Source organism: Amphiura filiformis, chromosome 1 (genome assembly GCF_039555335.1).
Source record: "Amphiura filiformis chromosome 1, Afil_fr2py, whole genome shotgun sequence".
In the NCBI taxonomy this organism is placed as follows: domain Eukaryota; kingdom Metazoa; phylum Echinodermata; class Ophiuroidea; order Amphilepidida; family Amphiuridae; genus Amphiura; species Amphiura filiformis.
The window spans coordinates 11,019,578-11,041,424 of record NC_092628.1 but is presented as its reverse complement, the minus strand read 5'-3'; the positions used below and the strand labels follow the sequence as shown (position 1 = coordinate 11,041,424).

General features: G+C 37.6%; 1 protein-coding gene and 1 long non-coding RNA gene across 2 annotated transcripts in view; both read right to left on the bottom strand.

Moving 5' to 3' along the window:
* Positions 1 to 3,043: 3,043 nt before the first annotated feature.
* LOC140152560 (uncharacterized) lies at positions 3,044 to 4,042 on the bottom strand. The gene is made up of 2 exons (XR_011859033.1): positions 3,382 to 4,042; positions 3,044 to 3,298 (listed from the first exon to the last, which is right to left on the bottom strand). It is a non-coding gene; the product is annotated as an uncharacterized lncRNA (long non-coding RNA).
* A 1,590-nt stretch (positions 4,043 to 5,632) lies between these two features.
* The window catches only part of LOC140152489 (eukaryotic translation initiation factor 2D-like), a 33,459-nt gene continuing 17,244 nt past the window's right edge, over positions 5,633 to 21,847 (bottom strand). The window contains exons 5-14 of the mRNA XM_072174864.1: positions 16,633 to 16,831; positions 15,147 to 15,502; positions 14,179 to 14,296; positions 12,719 to 12,868; positions 11,696 to 11,857; positions 9,785 to 9,874; positions 8,519 to 8,611; positions 7,514 to 7,649; positions 6,644 to 6,818; positions 5,633 to 5,829 (exon numbers count right to left, since the gene is read on the bottom strand). Coding sequence (XP_072030965.1) covers positions 5,759 to 5,829; positions 6,644 to 6,818; positions 7,514 to 7,649; positions 8,519 to 8,611; positions 9,785 to 9,874; positions 11,696 to 11,857; positions 12,719 to 12,868; positions 14,179 to 14,296; positions 15,147 to 15,502; positions 16,633 to 16,831 — 1,550 coding nt within the window. The 3' untranslated portion in view covers positions 5,633 to 5,758. The remainder of the gene's footprint in view (positions 5,830 to 6,643; positions 6,819 to 7,513; positions 7,650 to 8,518; positions 8,612 to 9,784; positions 9,875 to 11,695; positions 11,858 to 12,718; positions 12,869 to 14,178; positions 14,297 to 15,146; positions 15,503 to 16,632; positions 16,832 to 21,847) is intronic.

Here is a 21,847-nt window from a genome sequence, read left to right as displayed (position 1 = left end):
ATGGGTTTCAAAATGATTAGCCTTGGATGAATTATATTTGAAAAACATACTCCCCCACTTAGTGTGGATTTCAACTGGAATAGCCCAATGCTTGTCTCCCAGAATGTAATTGTTTTGAAAGTACATGTACTTTCACATTGAAGGTAATATTTTAATATCACCAATTAAACTGTAAAGCTCACAAGACACAAATTGAATATGGCATACCCAGCAAACCCAAAATGTCTTTAAAACATTTAAACAGGTTATATGTTGGGTTTTGGTTTTGGTAAAAATGTTTTAATAAAGACCATTAGGTGTATAAAGGTGATGAAAACATTTGGTATAAAACACTGTTGTCAAAATGTTATTGCAAAATATTTTTTGCAGACATTTTTTGCCAAATATTTTGTCAACACTTTAATGATATTATGTTAGAATATTTCGCAGCAATGGTTTTGAATGTTTAGAAAACGTTTAATGCCCTTTTCACAACCTGACATTTAAACGTTTTCTGGTAACCTTTTGCGAATGTCAAAAATGTTTTGTGTTTGCTGGGATAGTCAGTATCATTTTGTTTGATCACACCAATTTAATATATTAATAGGGCCAAAAATCTTGGGATGGTGAGTGTTGACTTTTATTCTCAGAACAAGTGTGCTGTAGAAATTATTTTTTAATAATATTTTTTTATCATACCATCTAAAACCTTATCACTTTGAGACTGGTAGCGATGTCAAAATGTGTCTATATGCGAGAGAGCATTGGGCTATTCCATTTAAAATCCATACTACCCCTGTGGAAGATTTTGAAAATTTCTTCTACAGAGGAAGTATGAATTTCAAATGGAATGAACACATTAGCAGTCCTATTTGAAACTCTCCCTCCCTCAGTGGAAGATTCAGGTTGAATGTTTCTCAGAGGGTGTATGGATTCAAATGGAACTGCCTAATATGTTCATTCCATTCGAAATTCGTACTCCCACTGTGGAAGATATTTCCAAAATCATCCACAGAGGTAGTGTGGATTTTAAATGGAATAGCCCATTCCGATGTGCCTTTACATGCGAGTATAACATGCCGATATTCTAGGAATGGTATGTTACACAGTGATGTCATTACCACAAACACCCCACACGGCCCGGCAATTCTTATATCGCCTTGATAAGAGTTCGAAGCCCTGTCATCAACAGAGGGCGGTATTAATCCCACGGTAAAGAATGTCCCAATGTCTGATGAACCGCACTAATGAGCTGGTCAGTAACCATAGAAAAAGCTTGTTTCCGGCAAAAATTGACAAGTAACTATCATAAATTTCTAGATACAGTTACTAGAAGGTCGTGCGATGAATTACAACCATTTGTTAATCATTTCTTAATTGAGGGAGCAATAATTATTCCTCATGAATATTAATGTCATGTTGATGACATCATAATTCATCAAATTTTGTTGATTTTGGCATTTTGAAACATTTAAAGCTCAAAAGACACATAAAATCAATCAGGAATATTTTTCTTCATTTCACATGAGTCTCCATGCCGAAATTCTGGCATCAGAGTAATCTCCTTTTCAAGATACAGCTTTTATAAGTGTCATATGTCACCCGTATAATTCGTAAATTTGTATTATGCACACAAATAGTGATGCCCGTTTGTGCTGTATTTATGATAGTTTTTCATATCCGATTTTAACGATAAAACACATTCCCTATAGAAAACAAAATAGCAAAACATACAACAGTTTGTAACATTCTCTATGAACTTGAACATCTATGTTTGGATTGTGATGTAATTAACGAGTGTAATGAGATTTTCTCTTTCTGAATCTGACTGGTAAAATATTATTTTTCATCACGATTTTGCATCAAATACATACATTTCTGGGTCAAAAGACATATAAAACATTTAGAAATATTGAAATATGGTGTATAAATAACGCTAATAAAATCATTTGAGTTGATCAAGTAATCGCCTTTTATGATTTTCAAGGCAATATGCATAAATAATGATTCTGCATGTACATAATTTTTCACTTCAGTAAGCTCATCTTTTGACCAACGTTCATTATTGATCAATGTTTCTATTGTAAGCAGTAACATCAAAGAACCACATGTGTATGAGCTTGTGCATTGAATTGGATTACATTATGGGTTATTCAGGTTATTGATCGCTAGATGGAAACGAACATGATACATATTACATAGTATCCCATGCCTGTGCGGGGAGTTGAACCCTAGCGACCAGAACTATGAACACTTTGAAGTGTTAGCACTTTGCAGGGCCGTGCCCAACACATGGTATAGAGATCTGTGTAAACTTCCAGTTATTTAAAGTGCAATAAAAGAGCAAATTTGCACAAATATGAAGATGTTGAATTATTTGGTTCATTGTGTCTACTGATATGCAAGGGTACATACCAATAAAGTGAATTATTCTAGTTGTAATCCAGACACCCCCTATGGAAGACACAATGTTACTCTCCCACAGTGTGAATTTCAAATGGAGTTACCTGAAAGGGTTATTAAGGAGATTGAGGACATGTCTTCAATAGTGTAAGTAAAAGAGTCCAAGAGCAGAAATATTTGGTGTCAAACCACAAATTTAATTGCGTAGCAAACTTAAACACAAATTTTCGGTTATAGGGGGTATATAGATTTCAACTGGAATTTGTGATAATTCCCACAAAAATTGAAGAAAACCGATTTTCCCAAATGTCGTTTGGCCCACTAGCATCATGTTTCTCATTTAATAACTTATAGGCCCCCTATACAGTCTGCACCCCTAAAAATGTATTAACTATATTGCATAATTTAATGAAAAACATTCACTTTCTGATAGGAAATATTGGCTCATTATATCTAATGACCTAAGTAATTGAGTAACATAATAAAGTACATAGAAGTGGTAAACCAAACAAGTTTTGCAAAACTCCTTCTTCAATGTGGGCCATTTTTCACAACACAATAACAAAGCAGTTTACTTATTAATTTTATAGGACTTGCTTTGCTACCAGGAAATATGTAACACACCCTCATATAATAACACAAAATAAAACGATAACTGTGATTGAGTTTTGAAATATGACTTTATTCTCTTCATTCAAAAATAAATAGGTTATACTTTTTAAAACTTTTTAAAATTGACCAAATAGAAGACTGCCTGAAGATGATACCATGATTACAGTTGATGGGACTGTGGTAGCATGTAATCGAACAAGTTTTTTTTCATGTTTTTTATTTACAGCAAAGTCACATTGTTCCTTTGATCCTGAGCTTTGGGCACCAAGGTAACACTATATGGTACCAAAGGCAAAATTGGTGCCTATGGTTAATTCTAATGATCCTGAGCTCAGGGCATACTTGGGCACCAAGGTATGGCACCAAAGGCAATATATAGCCAGGTACCTAAGGTTAACTCTAGGCTGTCTACATTGAACCTGAGCCCATGGCATACTTGGGCACCAATGTAACACTACACTGCACCACAGACATAGCTAGGTGCCTAAGATTAACTCTAGGCTGTTACTATTGAATCGGAGCTAATGGCATACTTGTGTACCAAGGTAATACTATATGGTACCAAAAGCAATATAGCTTGTTAATAGAATGTTAATTCTACAATCAAGGGAAAAAATAGTTGGCACACCTTTGACAATATGTTGGAACTTGACACTGCTGCTGTGAGAGCTCAGTGAAATAAGTATAACTATGTTTGATCATTGATGAGAAGTACAAACCTTCCCCCTTCCCTCCTCCATTCCCCCTCAATCAATGTTGGGAAGACTGTAGAGCCCAATGGCAAAAGTGATTTCATCAACATTGAATTGGGGGAGAGGGTGGCGATTTACATCTAGTTTGCCAAACTGTGCCAACATACACTTCCTTGATTGTAGGCTGTCTACAATGCATGGTGCCCTTGATGGTGACCATCAAGGGCACCATGAACCTTTCTGAGTAAGAAGCAAATGATGCCATACACGTTGATAAATATAGATATGGCTTTGGTAAAATGTTGCAGCTCCTCAAATTAGATACTGCCATTAAAGGCCCATTCAGTAATCCCCGCAAAAGTTATTTTAAGTTAAAATGTCTTATTTTGTCTTTAATACACAGCTTTTGGGTTAACCACCAGCAGGCTATGTTAGCACATCTATGACATTAAAAATGGTGCTAAAATCTGAAATTTGATGATATGTACGATCCTCCAGATGAGCGAATCACTGAATAGACCTTTAATACCATCTGGTTCTACCGTGCCAGTTACCAGTACAGCTGTATCTTTGTGTCATTCCAGTAAAACCATAGCCATGAATACCAACACAGATTTTTGTCCTCATGTTTAGCAAATTGCACTGGAACCAGGACATGTCCATCACCAACATCAGAGGCACAGTACAAGTGACATTTTAGACAATTTCTCATTTTTTCTTTCACTTATTGTGTGACTCCATGCTGAAACAAGTTCAATAGCTAATTCAGTAAATCTGCTTGAGTCAAAACAATTGCTAGATTCTTGGATACACTGTATAGCAGGCATATTTGCACAGATTTTATTTTTGTGATTTATTTTTGTGACCCATAAGCTTTAATATGCAGCTGTTTCAAAGCGCAAATAAATAATAAAAACGTCTAAATGTTGATCCGTAAGCCTCAGCACACGTTACAGGTTGTCGCTGACCACTACGGCCCAACATCATTCCATAAACCATTTAACAACAAAGGGACTTTGCTGGTCAAGAGCGCACACCCTAGACATTTCCACAAATAACCATCGCAACCAGGATCAGCTCCCCAAGTTTTGTATGAGGGGGGGGTTGGGGGCTGGGCACTCAAGTTACACAGTGTACACATGCATGACCAGAAAAACATGAATTAGAGGCCCTTTTCAGAGAATGTTTAGGGGTCAAAATTTCAAGAAAAAGGGCCGTTTTCAAACTTCTAGTTTGTGCATTTAGGGTCATTTTAAGGGAACTGGAATGAGCGTTTTGAGCATTTCGACAGTATTTTTGTGGGACATGAGAGCACATCAGACATATCGAATTGCATTCTGAATACTGAAGAATGTCTTTCTGATATCAAATAATTTTCATTTTATGAAATTTACGATATAATACAAATTTTATGACAAATTAACAAAATTTGATATTTTTCACATTTTTGAGATATAACAGTCCTCGAAGTAAATTTTATAGATTGAATGATATATTCTTAAAGTCTATGTAGCTAGGAAGAAAAAGCCGACGATCAATTGAAAATTTTGACCTTTCATATTGAAGATATGGATTTTTCCCCAAAAGACCTATTTTTGTTTGTGTGTTTTGGGAACAAAATCCATATCTTCAATACGAAAGGTCAAAATTTTCAATTGATCGTCGGCTTTTCATCCCACCTACATACACTTCAAATATAAATCATCAGATTTATAAAGTTTACTTCGAGTACTGTTAAATATCAAAAATATCAATTTTTAATGATTTGCCATAAAATGTGTATTACATTGCGAATTTCAAAAAATCAAAATTATTTGATATCAGAGGGACATTCTTCGTATTCAGAATGCAATTCGATATGTCTGATGTGCCCTAATTTCCCACAATAAATACTGCCCAAACGTTCATACCTTCCCTTAATGATCCCCCTATTTCATAAAGTGTGTTTCCCTGGCATTTGTACACTGTGAAACTCCCCCCCCCCCCAGGTCGACTTGGTTTTTCAGCACCAGCACAGTACAGCATTGGTACCATTACTGTTGTCATGGCTTCCTCCCTCCTTCCCTCCAACATCACCTTCTCTTTCCAGATTTAGGAGCCAGTTCTAAGCCTCGAATGTACTTTCGTGGTAGCTTGTAATGTTCTGAAAATATATATACAAATCATGGAGAAATCCAAATTTAAGGCAACTATCAAGATTTTGACTTTCTTATTACTAAATTTAGTAATAGTGTCACAGTGAACACGAACATTTTATTGCAGATTCTTGGGAGCTTCTATTTCATATTGCATTTAAATGGTCTCTCAAACCCCCATGCACTGAAATATAATTGGAGAATAAACAATGTGAATTTTTGTTTTCACTATCCTCTACCATGTGACAGACAACAGGCAGGTGCAGTTGGTATCCACTACAAAAATATTAGACCTGCCTGCCCGTCTCATTCTCATTCTTAGCCATTTTATTGAGCAAAAATTAAGTTACCATCATAAAAACTCCCCTTATTCTAAACTGAATGAAACTTGTTTACAACTTCATGTCTGCAGTCCCGCGTACTGCAAGCGATTATGAGTATTACGCACAAGTTGTATATACGCATACAACTCGCTACATACGCGCACCTCTACAAGCGTGTTACGCATTATCAATACTCATGACGTGGGGTCGTCAAAGGCCTGATAGACGACACCCGGAATCATGCAAATTGTCCAATCAGATTATGTGTTTACGAACTAAACCACTCCCATTGAATAAGAATTTTTTCTCATTTATCCCACAATCCATCAGTATCACTGCAACATTTGAACTTGATCATTTTTACCATTTTTTGAATGCTGACAAGCATTTCCAGTCCTAAGTTTAGGTCCAAGCAAAACTGTCAGGGAAAATTACAAGTTAAGGTTAATTACCAAATACAGATAGATGAACAGATTATTCCACCACCATAATGACCTACCTGTTAATAACTTGTCGACATAATTGACTTGGTTGCCTTGCACTAATACTTGCTGACCTTGACCTTGACCTGGTAGTGCTGATACAGAGCTGCTGGCTGATACCCCTTTCTGGATACGATGTGAGAAATCTTTAGGATCTATACCAAAAGTCTCCAGTCTTGTTATTAAGGTAACCTGTGGGGGTTAAATACAACAATGGAAGGAATAAGAGCCAAGTACTGTTGTAAGGCCAAACAGAAGAGGGTTGTCTCGGAAAACTGAGTGCGCATTAAGTTTTAGTTGCCAGGGGAAAATCTGAAAATTTGGCAACAAATGTGGGGTTCAAAAATGCAATAATAACTAAAAATCTTCTGGGACAAACTTTTTTTAAACATAGTACAGCATGCTGCACAGTTTTACATATTTCTTATATCAAGTATATATCTGTACCACACACTGCCCATCATATTACACTAAAACGTAATAACAACTGGGTAAAATGGTGTGTGTTGTTTCAAAAATACTACGATATGATGTAACAGTGTGGCAGTGTTTTAGGTACTAGTCTTTAGTGCATGAGGTCCAGGGTTCAATTCCCATTGGTGTGACTTGCTGAGCTATTGGCTTGGAAATTTTTTTGAATGTAGTTTAAATTCAGTCTTCCACCCTCCCCATGGTATATTTAGAATTGGCCCAAAACAGATGAACCCAAACATATTGGGCAGTACATGAACGTTCTAATAATTGAGACATTAAACCACACATATTTATCACCACTGTAACTTCAACTTCTTTCTTAAATTGTCAAGAAAAAGTGAATTTGAACATTCATAATGTTATCGATTATCAACCCTTGTAATTATTTTTTATCTGACTTAGTAAATACTTACCAGCTTATTACCAGCCTTCCTTTGTATCTTTAATTCTATTGGTTCTATATTTCCTTTCTTCATTCTTTGGTTTTCAGTTGCTATGCCTGGGTTGCCCAGTACCAGTTGATGACCTCTTGTTAACTCTCGGTAACTCCTGAAATCACAAATGACAAAATGTAAACTTTTGGGTAGGCTATATTTGGATACTTGGTTGAAGTAAACAGACACACATCTTTTCCCATTGGTAGGTAATTTAATGTAATATTGACAAACATGATTATAAACAAAAGGGCAAGTCCATCACAACATCTTAGGACTTCTTCTGATGAAGGTGTGTGTCACACATCGAAAATTCAAGGTTAGTGATTAGTGAATATTGTGTGCTGAAAGTCAGTTGAAATTTTGGGAAATGCTATAAACACTTGCTATTAACTAAACAGCAAGTTATAATTTCACTGAGAATGCAAAAGGTTTACAAGTCCATTAATTTGGAGTTAACATATAATGCTGGTTTCATATTTTCTGCCGCTTGCCTCTGAGCGGCATGGCTCTTCATCATGCCGCTTGCACTTGTTTGCAAGCGGAGCGACACACCACTGTGCGGCAGCGGCACGACTCTGAAAGCCACTGTTGCCGCTCAGCACTGCTCCAAAATCGTATTTTATTCTCATACATCAGAGCGGCACTGCTCCGAGTGATGCTGCCGCCTGGGCAAAGCGGTGAAGTGATCGATATATCTGCTTGCCGCTAGTTACTGCTAGCATTTCTGGTGCGACTCCGCAGTGAAGCAAAATCATCTTCAAAGCAGCAAGCGGCAGGGCAGTATGAGACCAGCATTAGTTAGAGGTTATCAATTATATATGCTTCTGGGCTACAGAGGGACAAACTTATTTCCAAGATCTGTGTTTGTTATGTTTACTGTACATTTCAGACCTGTTTAAGGCCAACTGCAATTAGTCGGCAGGCTGGATCTGACCCGCGGGACGCCTATTGATAACCCCTGAGATAAATACTTGAACGTACCTTGTAAATAATTTGTCCCATGCAAGATGTGTTGTGGATGGTTCAGTCTTCTTCATCACAGCATCATGTAACACAGGATCTAAGACAACCAACCTGCCATGAAAAGGGTATACACAAAATTAAATACTCTTTTAATTTAGTTCTGGTAGGAATTTTACTATCTATTACAGATTAATCAAACAACATTATACTTGACATTTAAAAAAAAATTGAAACCAGTGTTCACCCTATGGTATCATTAAGAGTAAGAAAAAGAAGAAAATTTAGGACTCAACAGTATACACAGTGATTGCAGGATGATTTAAGTACTTCCCATTGCCTGAGTTTCAACTGCCACTTGAGCAGGCAAATCACATTGAATCCGATATTTGACTAGATGGTATTTTGAACCTGCTACTGTGTAGTACCTAGATAGGACAACATATCCAAATGACAGCAGAATAATTATTGCTGTGTGCTGGTACTGAAAGTGTACATTTGTTTGTAGCACAAATTAATTTTCTTATCGAATGATGTTTACATAGTGAAACTGCTACAATAACTGTAACAATTCAAATCATCCTGTACAGCAATACAAATATGAGCTGTACCATGGAGCCTCTCATCTCCATTAATAGAGGTTCATTGTCTGTAGCTGTCCCCACAGAATTCTAATATACACAAGAACCGATCATCCCTATACCGATGCGTAGCCGCAAACGTAACCGTCCGGGCTGAAAAATGAATCAAAAAAGGTACGCCAAGAAATTTTCGCATTACGTACGTCGAAGTTCACTTTTCAATGTGCAAACTGTAGTTAGGATAATGAAAACGACTGGTAAGGAAGTCTACTAAATGACCTCAACTGAAGAAAAAAAAATGGCGGACCATTGCCGGACCCTTTCCAGAACTAATACAGCATATTTAGCCATTGTCAACATGGGGTCATCGCCAGGAATATTTTCCTTAAATAATAAACTAACACCTCCGCTATGTGGTATTTCACGATATAACGTTAATGGAAAGAAAAGTGCAAATGTTTTTTGTGTTTCGAATCGGACGAGTGACAAGCTCTAATGACATCATGATGTAAACAACATAATCGTCATTAATAATTAATTAGGTAAACCCAAATATGGTGGTATCCAAAAGTATGCTAATTAGAATTTCAACGAATCAGAATACGATCCTGGTATCCAATTCTATGCAAATGTTGAAGGAGGTTACGTGAACATGTACACTAGTTCTCATCTAGCTTTACTAAAAGATCTTTGAGCTGTCCCCTACCTTCTATCCGTCCTATCAGCCAATTCCTCCTGTTTGACATAATCTGTGACTGCTTTTCGCACTTCTTCCGCTGTCATCCACGCGCCTTGTCTGTGTGAAAAGCAATTATATAAATACTATACATTGTAACTGTATATTACAATTACACCTTTTACAATCTAGAACTTATTTTGTATCTATGTAAAGAACCTGTTGGATTTATTGAGTGTGTTTGTAATAAAAATTATCCCTGCAAAATCATTACTAGCTGGGATCATAGTAGGGCGATCTTTTCTTTTAGACCACCCGAGCTATATAAGGTTAAAATTATGAATTTATCTAATTAAACTTTCGCATCAAGGTTAATCATGTTCTTAGCTATACAAACATACCTTTTATTTCTTAGAACAAGCTTTATTTTGTTCCAAAATCCACGTTTTTATCGCAGTTTTTGACGTAAAAGAGCTGAATGCACAACCGGTGATGCAAACATCAAAACATTCGCGTAGCACGAGCGCTTGATTTACGCTCATTTTGACGATGATTCACGCTCGCGTATAAAGTATTTAAAAGCGCGTTTGACAGGTTTTTACTGCGTGACGCAATTTTGCATTATTAAAGATGGCGAATTTCTTCAAAAACGTGCTGTATTTTTCTTTTAAAAAATCCCTCATTTCACAAATTGTTTGCCATTTTCCACTCATCTGATCATCTTTTTATGTGACGGAAGTGATGCTGATTTAACGAAGGTATGTTTCTTGCTTTTCCGATAGTTTTTAAATTGTTTTTTGAGACAAAAGCTGCCTAGCAGAATACCTGTTTTTACTTGTTTTCAAAAAGTTGTTTTAACCTTATTTTTTACCCCATAATTTCCCTCATTTATCGAAGCCCTGCCCTCCTTCCAATACATTAAACCTTGACTTCAAAGTGTTTGGCAACTGTTTAACCTTGATGCAAAATTAAACCTTGATACAAAAGTAATAATTTAGTCCCTATATAGCGAGGGTGGTCTAAAGGAAAAGATCGCCCATAGTAGCTCCTATGCAAACATGAGTAGATGTTATTAAATCTAAAATAAATACTAAGTCATCCCTATTTTTAGCGGGAGGGAGGGGGGATTCCTTCATTTGCATCTTTTTGGACCATACTGTTATGGGTCAAACATTTCAATAATGAAATTAAAAGAGTGCAGACAATGACATCACTTGCATTACAATCCAGGTGTTGAATCTATATCATATGCACAAATTTTGGGGAAAAGGATCATGCATTTTGCTTTGATGGCCTTTTATCTATGTGTGGTGTTTACATGTAGTCATATGGAAGGCACGCCCGTTAGGGTGCTAAAACCTGAATTTTTAGTATTAAAATAGCAACAAAAAAAATTCTTAAAAATGGCTGTTTCAATTTTCCTGATATTTTCACAGTATGCACATGTAGAAATGTAACCAATAGCTGATGTGTGCATTCTCTTGCTAAAAAAGTAAAAGTCCCGTACTTACATGATAATGAAACCTGGGTGCCCACCTGGTAAAATTCTTTTGGACAGTTATGACATCACAAAGGGTATGACATGTTGCTGATTTTATTCTGGGCAGCATTACCATCGTAATCTGGCCAGAAGTCAGGAAAATTGCCGAAAAATGGCTTGTGCCCCCTCCCATCAGGCCCGGTGCCCCCATCATGGTCGGTACCCCTCAATAGGACTCAATAAGTTCATCATGCATAATGATGCATTAATGGCTATGGAATTGAATTTTTGGGTGTAGTGACCAGGGCCAGTTTCTGAAGAAAAGTGTCCCTGGTCAGCTTAAATTTAGATGGAACCAGGGGCCATTTCAGGGTTTCTGGGGGCTAAACGGCTCCCTGTCTCCCACTTATTTTCACCCTTGCTGATGACTCAAATAAGGGAGAAAATATTCAATGCTTTACCTGTATCCTGCACACTTTAAAACTGGAAGCATCTTAGTAGTAACTTGAAAAAACTCTTTAATTTCTGGAGATGACCACACTGCTTCACTGTTTGTAGGTTTTCCACCCTGCACATCATCCTCATCATTGGTATCACCTTCTGGTATCTCAAAGGCACGCACACTAAAATATATACATCAGAGGAAAATTACAAAGCACAATTATGTAAGTACATGGTGCCGCAGATTGAGGTTGTGCATACAGCACAGCATATCAAAGAATGTAGAACATATACTGTAGAATTCCATCTGCAAACACATACCTCTAAATGAGTATCTTTCTGACACAAGAGATGAAAGGCAGACACCCTCCACAAAAAACAGTACAATAGATTGGGCTTACAATTATTTATACATGTTTGTAAAGCTGTCTGTAGTAATATAGTTGCTCAAAAGTTTGTTTTCCCCTCAAATATATGACTTCTCAAAGATCACAAACAATCTCAAGACCTGATAGTTGAATCATAGCAACAAGATAAATTGGTTCACTCTGTAGTCAGATGAGAATAATCCACATATAAGAACATATTTTGGTGCTGTTTTAGTTTTAAATAATGTGAAATTGAATCAATACTTTACACCGCTTAAATATAATTAAAATTGTTGGTTGTCCCTCCAATAAAATTCTCGCAATGAGCTAATGGAGTGATTTGGATCAACTTGTTAATTTTCTGCTTAAAATAATGTAGTACAACATTGAGGGAAATGGAGGAAATCAATTTCAAACATCTTTTTCTTGGCCCACTGAACAAGGCTTGATTTATGAAGTGCAAAACAACAATTTGTTAGACCTTAGGCTTAAAAAAAACCCTTGTTTTTCATGCGCATTTGAAGTTTCATTTATTTCACCATGCTTAGTACAATACAATGAGAATAACAAATAATTATATGGCGGGTAAACCAACAGGAACAGAGCTCGAAAAAATTGGTCTCCTATGGGAATAAATTTTTTTTAGCCTTGCATACATTGTTATTTCTGCCTTACTCTGGGTGACTTCTGTCTATGTCTACAACATTGTCAATGCCTTTCTTCTCTGTCTTTACAGTCAGCAGGTGTTCTTGCTGCATCGCTTGTAAAAATTTGGAAAACTTCTTATAGCTGGACTTCTTCACATCTAAGGTTTGGTTTCTGGGACTGGTTGATAAAAAGAGAAAATAATACAAAGTAAGAAGTTAAAATGATACAGAAAATTTTTAATATACAGGGTGTTCAAACATAACCTAATGTCAATAAATATATTCATTTCTTACCCATGGTTAACATGTGAAACAGCCCTCGAATTATGGATCTGAAGGGGCACAGCAACTTTTTTAGGGCAAGTTGATAATTGCCTTGGCTTTTCAATGAAAAGGCAAGGCAGCACGGCAATTTGTAATATTTCAAGAGGGCATCATGGCAACTGTTGAAAATTTGAGAAGGGCACCAAAGCAATTTATCAAAAGTGAAGAAAACACACACAAACATAGATTGATGATTTTATAATGAAGGGGCACGGCAAGTGACTGCCTTGGGTAAAGGACATATTTTGAGGGCATTACGGCAGTAGGGATGGGCACCCACGGCAAAATGCCATGGGTGCCGTGGGTTAATTTGAGGGCTGATGTGAAATAGAAACATCCCACTTTTAGTTGGACCAGGGTGCCATGAACCTTCAATTCAAAATTCTCAGCTGAAAATACCAATGGGCTGAAAATATCTTCCAGAGGGAGTATGAATTACAAATGGAATGAGCACATTAGGCAGCTCCATTTGAATTTCATACACCCTCTGAGAATGATTCAACCTGAACCTTCCACTGAGGGAGAGTGAGTTTCAAATGGAGCTGCTAATTTGTTAATTCCATTTGAAATTCATACTCCCTGTGGAGGATATTTTCCAAAATCTTCCACACAGGGAGTGTAGATTTTAAATGGAATAACCCAATGATTCAACACAAGTCCAAAATTGGGACAGGATCAATATCCAGTAGTGCCCAGAGCCCGGCCCAGATAAGGGTTGTCAGAAAATCTATGTTGGAGGCAGTGTTTAAAAAAAGCCAAAATGTTCAAGGGGCATTCAGGATCTTGAGGTTCAAAAGTACAGATTCTTATCGATTTCCACAGGCCCAATCTCAAATTGTAAAATGTCAATGTTACATTGGTCCACATTTTGTGACACTTTGTAAGAAATCAACAACATATAATGCCATGGATTGATGGTGTCTTGTTGACATTGATCACACAATTCCACAGGGTAGCGTATCACTAGGCCTGTGGTGATTTCCAGTCTTTTAGCCAGAGGACCTACCTTATATGCGCGTGCGATAGGGGAAATTATTTCATGCTTCGGGTTTTATCCGAATTACTCAGTATGAAAAGGTCTAGTGGACACATACCCCCACACACATGAAGAGACACAAACACACACACAGATTATGAAACACAAAGTTGGAAGTAATTACTCACCAGCATGGTAGTATGTGATTTTTATAGAAGGTACTTGTCAGCAGAGGCAGGTCAGACTTCTTAACTTTACATTTCAGTGAATGCAGAAGACACTGATACAAGAGGCGGTCCATTTTCACTGTAAAATAAATTAAAGTAAAGCATAATTAATGCTGGCTTGAATGAACAATAAAGATTTGTGTAACTCAAATTATTCACCAAAACCAAGGGAGAACAGTCCCAGTGTATTGGTCAATTTGGATTAAATCCTCCTCTCCCTTCACCCAGCATAATAACCCTAACCGAACCAAACATCAAAAATCACAAAGCATCTGCAAGCGCTGGGATTCCACGTGATGCGATTGCGTTATCATGCACGTGTCTAGCACCACAGGGATCTGGTTCAAAACCGCACCCAAGAAAAAAATTGTTCTGTTGTTTTTCTGACTTTCTTCCTTCCTTCAAATACAAACAAAATAGGCCTGAGGTGTTGGGGTTAAGGACAGTAATAGTGATTCTTTCTATAGGACGGTAACAGACATAATCAACATGTTAGGTATGGTTCTTTTGTCTTGACTTCATCAACTTGGAAAAGAGAAAGTATTAGTTTTTTTGTTACCAAGATTAAGATACCATGTCATGCAAATAATAGCAAAGACGACTTGACCAAAATTAAGGTAATGACCACTTGAGAAAGATGTCTTTTATGACGATAAAATGTCTTATTTCATACTTCAAATACAAACAACAGGGAAGTGCTTTGCACTCCTTTTGACACAGGGGTGTGATTCAAAGCTTGTGAAATATCCAGAAAATAGTAAAAAAATCCAGACAAACAGCCTGAAATGGACTGAAAATCAAGAAAATTGCACAAATTTGGCCACAAAAAACCCCCAGAAAATCTGGAAAAATCCAGACAAATCACACCCCTGTTGACAATTAAAGAAAGAATACCAATAAAACAAAAAAGACTGTCACTGCCCTATTACCTGCTGGTGGTATGTCATCCTCCACCTCCTCATCCTCCACAACGTCTTCTGTTCCACCTGTTGCACCTCCAGTTTCTGTAACACCATCCCCCTCTACCGCTGATTCACCACTTGCTGCAGGTAACTCAGCAGTGTCACCCTCAGCTCCTGTGGCAGCAATTAATTGTTCATTAATTGATGTACTGTTAGGCTCTGCTGAAGTACCATTTAGATTGAGTTGTTGTATATCGTCAGTAGGGGGCTTGACTTCTGATGATTCATTAGTTTGTGGATTTGCACCAGAGTCCTCTTCTGATAGAGTTGATTGCACATTAGGAAATGGGATAGTTGGTGGGTTGGATTTGCTACCTTGTTTCCTTTATCAAAAGAAAATGTTTGAAAGATACAAAGAATTTTAGGCACCTACTGAAACCGGTTATCGATGCTGAATTCCTTTATCCCTTCATTCCCGATCATATCATATCCTTCTGAACACTGCGTACTAGGCCTGGCATTTTCGGTAATTTTGTACCGGTACCCGCGCATTTTTCGGGCAGGTAACGGTACCAAATTGCAAAAAAAATGCATTGAATTTGAATGCAATTTGAAATCATTAATAGAGTATGACATGAATACAAATTATCAATTTTCATATTAAAAATACAAAACATCTTGAAATTTTTTATTTATTTTATTTTTTTTTAGGTCAACCATGAATGATCCTAGCATTTAGGTCTAGGTCCGGGGACACTACAAAGCCGAAAACAATTTCGGGTACCCGGGCAGGGTATTTCCTGCCCGGGTAATGTAATCTCGGGCGGGTACCCGTATACCCGCCCGAAAATGCCAGCCTTACTGCGTACTACGCATATTCAATAGCAAGTGGCATGCCTTACTGTGTTCTGCATTGCTAGAATTATCTCAAGATACTTATGACACTCCACAAGGCAGTGCCATTGGAGCTTTTTAGCTTTAGCTGCTAATCCCTACACAATATAATATCAAGAGTCCTTTGCCCTTCATTCCAGATCATAGCATATTTTTACTGAATATTATACTAAATGCTATTCAATGGCAAATGGTATTACTGTTCTCTGTATTGCTAGAATTGTTGTTAAATGGTTTACGGAATGATGTGGTGCCGTAGTGGTCAGCAAAGCCTGTACTAAGTAATAAGAGTGTCATTTGATGAAATAGGTGATGTATCATGTTGCAAAGGATTCTGGGAAGGGTAAGATATCTTCTCTGTTTGGACCCTATAATTTGAAAGCTGGCACTATACTTTATTTTATCTCGAATTTGATAGTGACGTAGCTGCGTATTTCAGGTCGCAGATTCAAATGCGCACATTATCGTAATTCCGCAGAGTGTATCACACGCACACAAAGACATTTGTCGGTACGGGTACGCTTGCAGCGCAATCACGTTAAGGCACTGATGTCACTACCAACTCACGCAAATCAAAGTATAGCAGCAACCCTATCTCAATGAAAGCAGTTATAATTACCATAGAAAATCTTTATAGCAATGTAATGTTTGCACTCCTTTGCCCTTCATTCCTGACGCTATCATATCTGCACTAGACATGGTAGCTATTCCTATTGCAACTGGGGCACCACTATCAGGAAGACATATTGCACATAGCTGCCTCTTGGCTATTTCTGGAAGTCCAAAACTTGGAACAACAACACCTGGAAGCATAAGATCTGTGAAGAGGAAGACCAAAATTGAACTTGCCATTAGTTTACTTTGAATTTGATCTTAAACTATATAGTCCATCAACTCAGAAGTACAAAGTAAATAGACCTCAGAAACTGGAGGTATGAGAATAATTATTTCAGCGCAATGCATGTGTAAATGCTTCTTTGGCGCTTCCAACTGCTGCACGATTTATACTTGCTGTTGATGCCATTTACCTAAATCAAAGTTTGTTTAAGTGTTGTGCATCCTTAATCATTGCATTCCTATGGCATTTTTGTTTACGCCCTTGAAGTATGCTAAAAATAGCTTGTCACCCATTTCACTGGGCGCTGCCATGTTGAAAAATTAAGTTTGTTGTTGTAGGATGCTCTCGGTAAAATACATTCTTTTACCGTTTGTTCAACATATAAAGACTTCGATATGTAAAGGAAAGCTAAGTGCAGATAGTAGTAATAAATGAGATACGTTTCAGCTTATAAGTGTATCCTTTTGTGCACTAATTTGTCATTTGAAGTCAAGTATTTTGGTTGTTAGTCAAAAGATTACCAAGCATCTGCATAATTAACCTGGGGAGCTATCCAAGTTTGCTCCTACACTTGCCGAGTGCATGCACCACGCTCTTTATGCGTCGACTCCCATTGCCACAGAATTGGTTTGTACTTCTAGGTTGAAGCAGTAAACAGCATATAGTGTTTGCTGTTTGATTTTATATTATATTTTGTTGTTTGTCCCTGAAGAGCATTAGTAATTTTGGGCCATCAAAATTAACCCACTTCTGTTCAGCTCCTTGTTTAAGAGCCAGTCTCCCTTATTATGTACATGAATAAGGGGGGTTGTGATACCAAAAAAAATAGAATTGTCTCTAAAAAATAATTTTGGTACATATTAGCACCAACAACTCACATGTAAAATATGAGCGTGCACAGCGCCCTCGTTCAGCTTTTAAAATTTCTTGAAATTTTAGCCTCTCTGAGCCTTCTTGCAAATGGTAAACTTTGGAGGTGCATAACATCGTGCGCCATCATCATCCCAACCTGCATTTTGCATTTTTTTAAAGTACCAAATGGTTACATTACAAAAACCAAGAAAAAAATTGGGATCTTGATGGCGCACAAAATCAATAAATCCAATGATTTGATGAAAAGCGCCCTCGTGCAAACTTCAAAGCATCATAACGGGCTGCGCCATCAAGATCCCAAGTCCGAACAAGTTTGAAATTAAAGACCTACATGGCAAGTTTAATTTTTCAGTAAAAATTTTTTGGGATTTCGTTGGCGCACTGAGTTAACAGAGGTCAAAGGTCAAAATTTCCTATTTTCGCACATATTTGCACGCCTGTATTATTGCGCGCCAACATCACCTGACTCTCCGAATAGCATTTCATCAAAGAAGAGTTAATTCTCTGCAAGAACTGAAAAAATTAGCTTGGGATCTCTTGATCTTCATATTTTTCTGATTTTTTGAAAATGGACTTAGCCTCATTTTGGAGGTCAATTTGACCTCTTTTTCCCACTCGCTGCACATGTGGGCTTTTTACTGCATAGTGCATCACAAAAAGATGCGCCAACAAGATCCCAATTTTATTTGTCATCGTCTAGCTTCTTTGGCGACCAGTAGATAAAACACAAGCAACAGCTAATTGGGATCATGTGGGCGCACTAATATAAGAGGTCAAAGGTCAAGCTTTGTGCCACAGTGATGCATATTTGCCTATGTGCAGCACGAAAGTGGAACTTTGACCCGCAATAAAAATGTGCGCCAACAAGATCCCATCTTACTTTTTGGATGATTGGATAAAGGGCTTATGTATAACTGATAACATGTAAAAAAAAAGTGGGATCATGGGGGCGCACTAATTCAATAGAGGTCAAAGTTCATACGGTACTTTGTGCCGAATTGGCATTATTTTGCCTATGTGCAGCACAAAAGTGGAACTTTGAACCGCAATAAAAATGTGCGCCAACAAGATCCCATCTTACTTTTTGGATGATTGGATAAAGGGCTTATGTATAACTAATAACAAGTAAAAAAAAAGTGGGGTCATGTGGGCGCACTAATTCAATAGAGGTCAAAGTTCATACTTTGTGCGAATTTTTTTCAATGGGGATCACCAGACATGTCTCATAGAAACTTGTGTGAGTGCATTTCAGATGATGCTGATTCCATCATGGTAGTTGGTGAGAGTAAAAAAAATTTTTGTCAAAATACTTTGAGTTTGAGTGAAAGGTTGCTGAATTCGGCAACTCGGTTAATCTTGTATGAAGTATGAACTTTGACCTATTGAATTAGTGCGCCCACATGATCCCACTTTTTTTTTTACTTGTTATCAGTTATACATATTGTAAGATGGGATCTTGTTGGCGCATCAAAGTTCTACTTATGTGCTGCACATAGGCAAAGTAATGCCAATTCGGCACAAAGTATGAACTTTGACCTCTATTGAATTAGTGCGCCCACATGATCCCACTTTTTTTTTTACTTGTTATCAGTTATACATAAGCCCCTTTATCCAATCATCCAAAAAGTAAGATGGGATCTTGTTGGCGCACATTTTTATTGCGGGTCAAAGTTCCACTTTCGTGCTGCACTTAGGCAAATATGCATCACTTTGGCACAAAGCTTGACCTTTGACCTCTTTTATATTAGTGCGCCCACATGATCCCAATTAGCTGTTGCTTGTTTTTTGTCTACTGGTCGCCAAAGAAGCTAGACGATGAAAAATAAAATTGGGATCTTGTTGGCGCATCTTTTTGTGATGCAGTAAAAAGCCTACATTGTGCAGCGAGTGGGAAAAAGAGGTCAAATTGACCTCCAAATGGCGCAGCCCGTTATGATGCTTTGAAGTTTGCACGAGGGCGCTTTTCATCAAATCATTGGATTTGCTGATTTTGTGCGCCATCAAGATCCCAATTTTTTTTCTTGGTTTTTGTAATGTAACCATTTGGTACTTTAAAAAATGCAAAATGCAGGTTGGGATGATGATGGCGCACGATGTTATGCACCTCCAAAGTTTACCATTTGCAAGTAAGGCTCAGAGAGGCTGAAATTTCAAGAATATTTTCAAGCTGAACGAGGGCGCTGTGCACGCTCATATTTTACATGTGAGTTGTTGGTGCTAATATGTACCAAAATTATTTTTTAGAGACAATTCTATTTTTTTTTGTATCGCAAATCTGTACATAATAAGGGAGACTGGCTCTTAATTTAGTTTGTGCATTGTGACTTTCTTCACTTGTTTCAGTGCATTTTTCTACATGTATTTCTGTTGGTCCCTGTTGTTTTTGCAGGGTTAACACTTTTGTGGACTGTGGAATTGCTCATTTTTCTACTTCAATAATTCCGTTTTTTAAAGTTGCAAATCTTTTAAAAACTAGATTGTCTCAGCAGCAGGGGACATTAGGCTGTCACGTGCATCTAGGTGTAGAGGCTTATCCTCTTATTCCCACTTGAGCATTCTCAAGTACACTTAAAGTTTTTTGGTCTCCTGGTCAATTCAGTTTTAATTTAGGGTTGTTGTTATGTTGTTATAGCAACAAGCTCAGTTTTTCTATCCAGTCAGCTGTCACTTTAGTGGTGTGCAGCCATTCAGGTTTCCCCTGTCTTAATTTTTCATTCCTTTGTTATGTCCATAGTTCTCCTAGTGATGCACTTGCAATTGTTCCTTCGATCTTGATGGACCAAAAAATCCCACCCACCCTCCCAAAAGCTGGAAGGGTGAATCAGTTAACTAAATATGGTTAAAGATACTCCAATAAAATGGTATGTCCAATTATGCTGCTTTATGCTTAAAAATAGAGGCTTTGTATGGAATTTCTTCAAATCTTGAAGAATATCATTAGTAGATTGTCTCCACTTTCTACTGCGTTTTATAGAAGGGGAATGAATGCTTTGTATGGAGTTTCTTCAAAACCTGAAGAATCTCGTCAGTAGATTGTCTCCACTTTCTACTGCGTTTTTATAGAGGGTGGTGGAGTTTCTTGAAACCTGAAGAATCTCGTCAGTAGATTGTCTCCACTTTCTACTGCGTTTTTATAGAGGGTGGGGAGTTTCTTGAAACCTGAAGAATCTCGTCAGTAGATTGTCTCCACTTTCTACTGCGTTTTGTGGTGTTGATTGGTTTTGTTGGGCTATTGAATGCTTTGTATGGAGTTTCTTCAAAACCTGAAGAATCTCGTCAGTAGATTGTCTCCACTTTCTACTGCGTTTTTATAGAGGGTGGTGGAGTTTCTTGAAACCTGAAGAATCTCGTCAGTAGATTGTCTCCACTTTCTACTGCGCTTTTATAGAGGGTGGGGAGTTTCTTGAAACCTGAAGAATCTCGTCAGTAGATTGTCTCCACTTTCTACTGCGTTTTATGGTATTGATTGGTTTTATTGGGCTATTGAATGCTTTGTATGGAGTTTCTTCAAAACCTGAAGAATCTCGTCAGTAGATTGTCTCCACTTTCTACTGCGTTTGTATAGAGGGTGGTGGAGTTTCTTCGTACCCTGACGACAAAAGCCGAAGAATCTCGTCAGTAGATTGTCTCCACTTTCTACTGCGTTTTTATAGAGGGTGGGGAGTTTCTTGAAACCTGAAGAATCTCGTCAGTAGATTGTCTCCACTTTCTACTGCGCTTTGTGGTGTTGATTGGTTTTGTTGGGCTATTGAATGCTTTGTATGGAGTTTCTTCAAAACCTGAAGAATCTCGTCAGTAGATTGTCTCCACTTTCTACTGCGTTTTTATAGAGGGTGGTGGAGTTTCTTCACAACCTGAAGAACCTCGTCAGTAGATTGTCTCCACTTTCTACTGCGCTTTTTATAGAGGGTGGGGAGTTTCTTGAAACCTGAAGAATCTCGTCAGTAGATTGTCTCCACTTTCTACCGCGTTTTATGGTATTGTTTGGTTTTATTGGGCTATTGAATGCTTTGTATGGAGTTTCTTCAAAACCTGAAGAATCTCGTCAGTAGATTGTCTCCACTTTCTACTGCGTTTTATGGTATTGATTGGTTTTATTGGGCTATCGAATGCTTTGTATGGA